At 48.3% G+C, this 10797-nt stretch overlaps 1 protein-coding gene across 1 annotated transcript; it reads right to left on the bottom strand.

The window, feature by feature from the left end:
• Positions 1–329: 329 nt before the first annotated feature.
• On the bottom strand, positions 330–10076 carry noc3l (NOC3-like DNA replication regulator). Its single transcript, XM_048988051.1, has 21 exons — positions 9890–10076; positions 9570–9774; positions 9093–9216; positions 8610–8767; positions 8201–8272; positions 7977–8104; positions 7692–7853; positions 7505–7598; positions 6111–6286; positions 5379–5507; positions 4555–4686; positions 4373–4453; positions 4061–4161; positions 3878–3950; positions 3694–3757; positions 3543–3614; positions 3225–3406; positions 1317–1445; positions 953–1050; positions 675–759; positions 330–582 (listed from the first exon to the last, which is right to left on the bottom strand). The coding sequence occupies exons 1-21, from the start codon at positions 9896–9898 to the stop codon at positions 454–456; spliced, it is 2403 nt and encodes an 800-aa protein (XP_048844008.1). The 5' UTR covers positions 9899–10076; the 3' UTR covers positions 330–453.
• Positions 10077–10797: the final 721 nt, after the last annotated feature.

Genomic DNA, 10797 nt, shown 5'->3' on the forward strand with positions numbered 1-10797 from the left:
AGTACTCCTTCCTAAAACTATAGCAGAACCCGGAGGCTCCCTCTGATTAATCCAATGGTTCTCAATCCTGTTCCTGGCGCCCCCCCCCCCGCCAGAATGTTTTCATTCCAATCCTACCTTAAATCAGGCTTATAAAGGTCCCTAATAGGCTAATAACGTCAAGCAGGTTTAAAGCAGTCCGGGTTGTAATGAAAACAGTTTGGCAGGGGGTCCTCCAGGAACAGGACTGAGAACCACATGATAACTGTCACTCGGGGATGGGCTCAGAAGCCATATGGACTATTTTTGCAAAAGATTATTTACACTTTAAAAAAGGCACTTAAAACATATTTTGAATAAAAATGTTCATCTTCAGAAACACATGATATATACATACAGTTGACCCTGTCTGGTTGGTACCAGCTGACACAGCCTTGAAGTCCATGTTGTGCAGATGCTCTGAAAAACAACCTCCTAGCATGAAACATTCCCAAAATGTGTGGCGAAATCCAAGCCCGACGAAGCTGCCGCATCCGCTAGCGCGTCGACCGCCTGTCTCTGTAACTGAGCGTCCAGAAGCGCGTCTCCGGCGTGAAAGTGCTCCTGAAACACCAGAGCATGATGGGAAATCAGCTCAACAGGAAACGAGAGAGACACAGAGGGTATCCTTCACAGAACCGCGAAGAGGGCGATACCTTCTTCTTAGAGGAACTTGCGGGCACTGGGGGGTTAAAGGTCATGTCTTTGGGGCTGTATTCCTCAAACAGATCCACTGGCGACCTGCGGAATTTCAAACATCCGTTTAAAAGCGTTACAAAAAAATTCTGCACAAAACAGTCAAACACACATTTGTGGAGTGAGAACGAGAATTAAACAGAGCTTGCATGCGCTTCACAGAGCCGAACACGCCGTACATGCAGAAGGCTCACTCCAGCCCATCACTAGACAGTACCGTCACGGCAAAAGTCCTCACCTCCTGCTCAGCTCGGAGCTCAGGGCCCGGGAGCCTTCGCTGGGTGCACCCACTACGAGGTGAGTGGCAAATTTCCTCACCATGGGGTGGTAATGCCTCTGCAACACAAAGGCCTCACATCACATGACATCACATGACATCACATGCTTTCTGTCCAGGGTTAGACACACAGAAGGCTGATCCAGACATGGGAAGGGAGGGTGAAGATCGTCTCGTTCACGGCAGATGTATACATTTGTCTCACAGTATATCAGTGTTGACCACGGTCTGGTGGTGTGCACACATTCTCAGTGTCCCCGCGTGCCCCGTACGTGTCTGCTGACTGCACCGTATTGTAGCGTCCTCAGGGGGGCGCCCCGCTCACCGTCAGCATGTGCAGCTCCCACAGCGCCGTGTTGTGGGGGTTACAGAACTCAGGCTCCTCCAGCTCGGGCAAGTAGACGCCGCTGCCCTGGGACTCGTTGTCTAGCAGGAGGTCACACTTGGGAAAGGTCTGGGGGGAGAAGGACAGACACACACACACAAAATGACGTACACTCTGCTTGTGGGACAGAACCCCCCCCCCCCCGCTACACTAAGGTATTAGTCACCCAGCAGCAGGTAGACAAAGGTACAGGAGGTTAGCAAATCCCACATGGTACCTCAGTAGGGTCTCAAAGACAGCACCACCTGCTGGTGGGAGGTCACTGATTTAGGAACCAATGGTTCCACTACAGATAGACAGACAGAACGACAGATAGTAGTGATGCGATACTATAAAATTTGGTATCGATATACCACCAAGTAAATATAGGGCCAGTATGGCTGATGCCAATACCAATACTTTTTACTTATAAAAGCAGCTTATGTACTTTCACGTAGGGGAGAACAGTGTGTCATGGTTTTTAGGTGAATGCATCTTCATGTCAAGTGTCTCGAATTTCTTTGTACTCCATACAGGCAGGGCTGTAGCCAGCTATGAGGTCACCGAGGTCTGAACTGCTAATTTTTTGAGCTAAAAATAAAATTTGAAGCTAAATCTTCAGCTGAATAAAAAATTAGGCTACCTAACGTTTCACTCGAGTACTTAAAAAAAAAGACCAGCTTATGAAGGGAGCGGTATCAATAATGTGATTGACGAGACCCACTCCCCACCCCCGGGTCCCGGACCTCACTATTTTTCAACCCTGGTTACAGCCCTGCCTACAGGGACTAAAATATTTAAATGTTTTTGTCAAGGATGCAAGCAATGAAGGCTGTGGTAGCAGTAGAATTTAAAACTACTTTCACCCCTAAAAATTACTATAATAAAATAGGGATATTCGCCTCTCTGAAAGGATCCAGTGTCCTCGGTCTCTGTGCCGGGGGTCTAGGTCTGTCCCTTCTCTCTTCATTTCTCATGTTTGTATGAATGCCAGGGGTCTAGGTCTGTCCCTTCTCTCATCATTTCTCATGTTTGTATGAATGCCAGGGGTCTAGATCTGTCCCTTCTCTCTTCATTTCTCATGTTTGTATGAATGCCAGGGGTCTAGGTCTGTCCCTTCTCTCTTCATTTCTCATGTTTGTATGAATGCCAGGGGTCTAGGTCTGTCCCTTCTCTCTTCATTTCTCATGTTTGTATGAATGCCAGGGGTCTAGGTCTGTCCCTTCTCTCTTCATTTCTCATGTTTGTATGAATGCCAGGGGTCTAGATCTGTCCCTTCTCTCTTCATTTCTCATGTTTGTATGAATGCCAGGGGTCTAGGTCTGTCTCAGGGATTTCCTTTCTCTCTTCGTTTCTCGTGTTTGTATAAATTGGTGGTGTTCCCACAGCAGCCAACAGCCCACCTACACACACCACAGTGTGTAATTTGTCTAATCTACAGCGGTATAATATCTCGACCTGACGCTTCTCCTTGTGCCATGTCATCCTGCTCTCTCTCACTGTAGCCTTCACACGCCGATTCCCACGGGAAGGGGACCAGCAAAGTGCACATCCAAGACGTGAAAGGAGTGGTGTTTGCACGGAAATATCTACTTTTGATTAAACGGGAGCAACATACTGAACGTAGAGAAGAGAAACTGAAACTAAAGTATCGATCCATAGTATCAATCTGCTACCAATGTTGATATTGATACTATCAATATATGGATCTAACCCCCCACCCCTGATAGATAGATACTATTAATTTTGAAGAAATTGTCACTAATATATATACTATGCTAGTATAGTAAGTTACTAATCTGAAACTAAGTTTACACATCAGTTACTATTACTCTGCATCGCCACCTGCTGGCCAAGTCCACAACTCACATGCATCAGAGTCCTGCCGGACGCCAAGAGGCCCACGGTGGAATTGGGCAGCACGTGCAGGCTGAGCGTGCTCAGCCTCTTCAGGAAGGCTAGCGCCCTCTGGAGGGTGACCTGCTTCCTGCGCTTGGCCAGCATGGATTCTAGGCAGTGCAGCACGATGCCGACATCGTCGTTCGTGGCCCCTGTGGAATAAGACCACATCGATTTGTCAATCGTGAAGAAGTCATAAATATGTTAAGAATGGACCCCCTGCCACAAACCTGTAGTAAAACAAGAAGCCTAAATTCCTCTACAAGAACTGCATTGGGGGCGACTTACCTGCATGGAGGTGGAGCAACATTTTGTACAGTTGTGTGTAGAACTTCAAAGGGTCAATGTTGAGGACATCACCTGTTCATGACAAACCAGGTTAACATGCATATAGACACTAGGGGCCAGGAGGATGTCAAGCTACCTCTGAGACACTGACCTTGACCAGACAGGATGGTGAAGGATGTCTGGATGCAGTGGAGACACTCTCGGTAGGTCAGGTCCTGCACAGAGAAACTGGAGAGTCAATCCAACCCAACTGGGAACCACATTCTGTCAAAGGGGCTCAGAGGTCCACCTTAAACACCCTGAGCAGTACGAGAGGAAAACCACGGCCCCCTCACCTTGGACTCGATGAGATTATGCAGCACTGTCAACAAATCATCGAAGAACTCCAGATTTATGAGGTGAGCGAACCTTCAAAAGACAAAGAGTTCATGAGGATTACAGTCCGCCCATCCGTACGGTGGTATCCAGGATGCATACCGGCGCGTGACGGGGCAGGGAAACGGACGGCCTGCCCTTACTTGGCTAATCCTTCCAATACAATGGGCAGCAGCACAGACTTCTGGGCCTTCTTCAGTATTCTGAAGTAGATCAGGAACACAATGTTCAAGGTCTCTGTGTGCTGAGGGGACAGAATGCCAGTGTAAGACAACACATGCCATGTGATGAAAAGGAGGGATGTAAATGGTCACACACACACACACACACACACACACACACACACACCCTCCTAAACTGATACATTCAGTCACTAAGCTGAGAAACCCAAACAGTCGATCTAAACTACTTTGCCACCTGCAAGCCGTTTGGTTGCCGGCAGCAAAGGAGCTCACCAGCTTGATCTTTTTGTCCTTGCTTTCTGACGCCTCTGCTTCCAGCAGCTCCTTCTCCAGCTTCTCCTCGGCCTTCTTCCACTGCAGGAGGCAGGAGGTCGAAGGTCAGCGAGATCCGGCCACTTGCCACAGGCCGGCGGCCAGGGGAACGCCCCGGCGTGCACCAGCGCACCCCAACTCACCTTCCGCTGCATCCTCGACAAATTTTTCTTCTTCTCTTTGTAGGTCATGAACTTCTTCTTGGGAGCGACATCTTCTGTATCTTTCTTTAACTCTACCTCCTTTATTCTGAGGCTGAGCAAACACTTCAGCACCTGTTTGTGTGATGGGGGGAGACGAGATCTCATTTTAAATAACATGGGACATCCGTCGAGTCACCGGCTTTCAGTACAGCACCCGCATCGCAAATCTGCACAACCACCTAAAACCAGTTCACCGCAATAGATTAAATGCTGCAAAGAAGAACCGGAGTATAAGGGCCCATTTTCGCTGCACCAGGTACCGTATTTTTGGTACATCAAGAAAGTACCTAACATACTGTACTTCAAGGTGTTGGTTTTCCACTGAAGTAAAAACTGATACGAGGTATTTTGTATTGAATTCGAAAAATGGTTGCAGTATATTACAGGGCTGGATGACGTGCGATATTAATGTCAACAATGCAATATAATATATGTGATTTTTACATCGTTAGTAAGCTGGACAGTGATCAGACTTTTACATAGCATCATACTGTACGGACATTTAAGGGGTTTAAGTTTTACCAAACCATTTTTACTCTGACACCTGAAAAAAGTTCTTGCAAGTCCCACCCCAAAGTACCAAAAAAAATAAAAAATACCCCAGCTGTTTTGGTACTTTAAGTACTGGAACTTTTGTCAATAAAAAACAGAAAGTACCATAACAAAAGTACAGTACAAGGTGTAATGATAAAGTGGCCTAAGAGTCATCCTCAGGCATGTTCCTCAGGCATGTTACACCGAGACGGCAGAAGGGCCAGTCCCACCTCTGGGTTCACGTCGTAGTTCCTGCTCTTGACCAGTCCCGAGATCACCTTCACCATTCCCAGCGAAGCCTGACCCATCCTATCCTGCTTCAGGAGCCTCTTCACGTGCTCACAGCACAGGGCGGACACCTGCAGGAGGGGAGTGTCGCATGAGGACCTGAGTGAAACACCACACTGCCACATCTCCAGGACGTGACAGTAAAACAGCGTTTCGGGCCCTCAGTGAAGTCCCAGCGATTGGACTAACGCTAATGTCCCTCAGAAGATCTTTCTAGAGACTGTTTGCTCCACAAGATCCGGAGAAGCTGCGTACAGCACACTGGTTGTTACTCTTGTTTGTAAGCAAACTCATCGAATACCTTCCATCTTCTACAATTATGTTCTTCCGGTACAGTGTTACATGGGAGCTGCAGTGCATCCCAGGAAGCAGAGAAACAAAGCAAAGGAACACCTAGGATGGGATGGTAGGGCAGGGATCGCGCACACAGACAATGGAGGGTTAGCCAGAGGTAATTCACCTGACTGCATGTGTTTGGACTGTGGGAGGAAACTCACAAGAACCTGGGAGAACATGCATCCTCCACCCAGAGAGAGGCAGCAGCCAGATCCGCAGACATGTGAGACTACAGTCCCCCTCCCCAAGAACGAAGAACCACCTGGTCTAACAAGGTCTAACTGGCAAGTGGACTGAACCCAGGTCCGAGCCAGCGGCCAACTCCGCGTTGGGCTCACCTCGGGGCAGGCGTCGTTCATGAGGGGCGCCACCAGCACCAGAATGTTGTTGTGGAAGTTGAAGTGGGGCAGGGCCACCATCAGTTCGCAGAGACACCGGATGGCTACCAGGGCCAGGCCCTTGTAGGCCTGCAGGCTCACTGTCTCGCTCTTCTTCTTCTTCTTCTGCTTCCAGTCTGTTGGGGAACAGAGATGCACAAGGGCGCCCCCTGTTGTACCTAGACGGACACTGAATCTGACCACCTTTAAGGCTGCCGCATACTTCAAACGGAATTAACGAGGTCGACGTCCCATTAGCAATACGACGCATGAGTGGTTATCACTGTGGACGGCAACTTCCATAGAGAGATAATGGATAACAGAGCTGTCATCTCCTTTATTAAAATGATACACACACACTCACTGCAACATGTTTATTTCTACTCTGTATGTGGGTCTGCTGCATTCTGCGTCCTCTGGGGTTGTGGCGAGACATAGAACGTATGAAGTATGCGGCCACCTCTATGTACGGCAGTGACCTCACCGCACCAGCAGGTAGGGTGGTGGTTTAGTACCTTTCCTTGTAATCCAAATGCTGCTGGTTCAAGCCCAAGAAGAGAAACAACTATAGTACTTCTGAGAAAACCACTTAAGGATTCCAGTAAAGTACATGACATCCATCCATCCATCCATCCACCCATCCATCCATCCACCTTCTGTACCCACTTGTCCTATTCTGGGTTGTAGGGGGTCGGGAATCTATCCTGGAGGCTACAGAAGCAAGGCAGGGAACAGTCCAGGATGGGGCACCAACCCATCACAGGGCACAAGGCAGGGAACAGTCCAGGATGGGGCACCAACCCATCACAGGGCACAAGGCAGGGAACAACCCAGGATGGGGCACCAACCCATCACAGGGCACAAGGCAGGGAACAATCCAGGATGGGGCACCAACCCATCACAGGGCACAAGGCAGGGAACAATCCAGGATGGGGCACCAACCCATTACAGGAGGCACACACACACCATTCACACCTAGGGACAATTTGGTTACTCTAATTACCCTCAGCATGTTTTTGGACTGTGGGGGTGGGGGGGGGGAAACTGGAGTACCCAGAGGAAACCCCATGACGACTGGGGGAGAACATGCAAACTCCACAAATTGACCCTTGCATACAAAACAATAGGTTTGCTAAATTATTACTTAAATGCAGCAAACCTAGGTAAACTTGTTTTTCCCACGTCACAAAGACGCCCACCCACAGTCCAAAGACACAACGCCTTCACCATTACCCCAAGCGTGTAGTTGCGTTCCCCCAGCCTCATGCCCTGCGCTGCCTGAGATAGGACCGAGTTCTTAAAGCACTAATTGAGCCTCATTGGCGGTCACAGAACCGCGGAGAACCAGCCAGTACCTTTCACGGTCTGCTCCAGGTCCTCCAGGTAGAACTTATACTGGCTCACCAGACCCTCCTCGAATTCCCGCAGCTGCTGTGTCTCCTTTTTTACCTGGGAGGGCACACGGACGCCGCAGGTGTGAGCGAAGCCGCGGATGGAGTTACTCGGTAACGAGAAAGTAAGTGGGGGGGCTTGCGGGGGTACCTTGGTTGCCTTCTCCTCCTCGGTCAGAGGCCGGATGCGGTAAGACGGGACGATGTCCTTGAGGATCTCCGTCAGCGAGATCATGACCACCTTCCTGACAGTGACGGCCACGCAGGGGTCGGCCTCCATCAGCATGGACCGTAGCTCTTTCAGCTTCTTGATCTGAGACGCATGTCCACAAAGCCTCCTCAGAAAGCGGTACCCCCCTCCTAGCCTCACAGGCCGCCACATGCTGGTTAAAGACTCCCCCTCCATCCCATAATGCGCATCACCACGGGGACTCACGTTGCTGGTAGGGTCTGACAGGATGGCGGAGCCTAGGCCAGCGACGCGCGTCTTCCGGTCTTGGAGCCTCTGTCTGCGCAGCTGCAGCTGTTCCTCGGGGCTCAGTGCAGACATGTCCATGGCTTCCGCTGAGGGCACATGACATCATCACACGTCAAGCTGGGTGGAGATCCGGCATTAGAGGCAGGAAAGCAGAGCAGAAACCAGCCAGCCCAGTTCAGCACCATATCCAGATTCGTTCTCCTCTTCCTGCAGTTCAGCCTCTTCCTCTTCCTCCTCCTCTGCCTCCTCTACCACTGCAAGAAGTAACGACACATGCATGACACACGAGAAAGGTTCACAAACCTACATTACATATTTAGGAGACGTCTTTGTGGAAAAGCGATGCACGAGTGAGGATCGAGAGCAAGAGCCAGACAGCATCCCTGGAGACAACTGGGGCTTTTGTGGTGGGGCACAAGGATGACATCACTCTGTTACTAACGGGATTTGAACCAGTAATAGGCACAGAGTTCTAACCCACAAAGCCACTTAGTATCCCCAGGACAAGCTGCTTCAGAAACACTAATCAGGCCGCTATTATGCGGCCTCCCGTGTTGGTGACTGCGGAGGGCGGCAGAGTTAACATCGCACCTGGCTTCTCCATGGTCTGCCGGATAATGCCAGTCTTGTCTTTGATTGGCAGCAGATGAATGACCTCCTTCTTCTCCTCCACCGGCATCCTCCTTGGCATCTTCTCGTACATCTCCACGGCGTTGCCCGACTTTCGCTTCTTAGCGTGCACCGGCTCGCTGCATATTCATGGGGAGGAGATAGACCCCGGTCAGCCCTCGCTCCTTGGCCGTTTATAGGGCCACGTTACTGGCTGCAAGAAGCCCTGCTCATAAAGACCTTGCTGTTTTCGCTAAAGACACATGCATTATGTTTACAGAAACTGTAACGTCAGTGTGATCCTGAAACCTAATCGAGGCAGAACAGCGCATGAGACCGGGGGACACACACTATAGGCAAATGCAAACACCAATTCACATGACATGAAGACCATGAACCAAGACAATAATTCATGACAAGCCAATAAGACATTTGGCAGCAGGCCAAGAGGCAGGACCCTCATACCAGGAGGATATGTCTCTGGTCAGGAATGAAGCCTTTTGGGCCATGGCAGTCATCTCTTCCAAGTCATTTTCGTCCATCATGTCCACCGGTAGTGACTCCTCAAACTCCTCCTCAGGCTCTTCCTCTTCAAATAAATCAAAAACATAATGAGACGTGACAGTGAATACTTCTAATTAGTCTTAAAAGAGGAAATGTGCTTAAAGAATTTCGTACAATCACTATTAATCTACAACAATTGTTATCACCACACTTGTCAACAACAACAACAGTAATCTAAAGAATACTTCCACCAGTACAACCTAATTATAAACGCCGAATTTTCTCCTGATGCAATTTCAGCCACTGTGACGTTCAGTGCTAGTTCAGTATTGTTGTGATGCCGGTACGATAACACGAACGAGCTAGTAAAGGGACACAGATACTGCGTGGAGATAGACTCCATGTAACATTCAGACAAGCCCGCTGTGAGACGCCCACCTGGCCTTTTCTTGTACCGCTCCAAAGGAGCAGGAGTCCTAAGCGACTCATCCTTCAGCGCCTGCCGGAGTCTCTTCTGCTCTTTACGGTACTTCTTGCTGCTGCTCTGCTGCTTGAATTGACGATTCTTCAGTTTGTTTTCAAGCTTCACGTTGCTTGTTTTAAGCAACTTCCGAAAGGTCGGCTTCCTTTTTTTACTTCTCGGCTGTGAACAAAAACGCTCTTCATTCACCGATGAACTAGAGAATTTATCCCCCACTACAAAATCCACGATATCAGCTTAGCTTTCACTTCACATAGAACATCTTGTCAGAACTTACCGGTCCCATGTTGAATTAAGTAGGTTTTGACGTCAACGAAGGCTGTCGGATATTTTATATTATTGTAGCTGCTTATGATCATAAACAACTCTATTTAATGACTGCGCGATATTCTACAAAACCAATAACGACCCACGTGTTACCCCACTGAACTGGAAGCAGTCGGTGTTGTGTAAAATGCTTGAATGGAGGTATGACAGTATCGAGCCGCAGTTTGAAGTTACTGCCCCCAGTGGCATGGAGGACTCTGCTCATGCTTACCAGTGAAAAAAATATGTACAGCGAAACAGTGCGTTCCCTGTGACAAAATATAAAATTCAAAAAGCAACACAAGGTTGATGCAAAAAATAAAACATATACTAAGTTAATATTTCGCAAATATAAAATTGTAGATTTTCATCAGTGCAATCTGCCTTAAATTGGCGAATAAAAAGCAAGACCTGCGTAACGATGACATTTTTAGTAGGATAAGACCACCGGGAAAAAGGTCAGGTGTAGCCCGTACGGGGCTCAAACCCGCGTTCCTGACGTTACAATCGTACGCGCTAACCAGTTGAGTTAACCGGTAATTAGATGCCACTCATCTCTGTACACATATTTTTTTTTTAAAAAAAAATCAGGAATCATGTTGTATTTATAATTGACACAGACTAATTTAAACGGAATTAACTTATATAATGTCTTCCATGGGGCGTAAGAAGTGGAGGAAATGATTGTGCAAAGTATCGACAATTCTTGGTTTGAAAATTAGTCTGATAGATAACACCAACTTTCTTGTTCTCGTGCTGAGCTTTGTAGTCTGTAGTAATTTTTTTTTCTCCTTTGACAAATCTTAAAAGGGGAATTTAGATAAGGGAATATGTGGAACGAGCAAAAGGTCCGAAGACATAGTGTTTGTGTTTTTACAG

Source organism: Brienomyrus brachyistius, chromosome 20, assembly GCF_023856365.1.
Source record: "Brienomyrus brachyistius isolate T26 chromosome 20, BBRACH_0.4, whole genome shotgun sequence".
Taxonomy (NCBI): Eukaryota; Metazoa; Chordata; class Actinopteri; order Osteoglossiformes; family Mormyridae; genus Brienomyrus; species Brienomyrus brachyistius.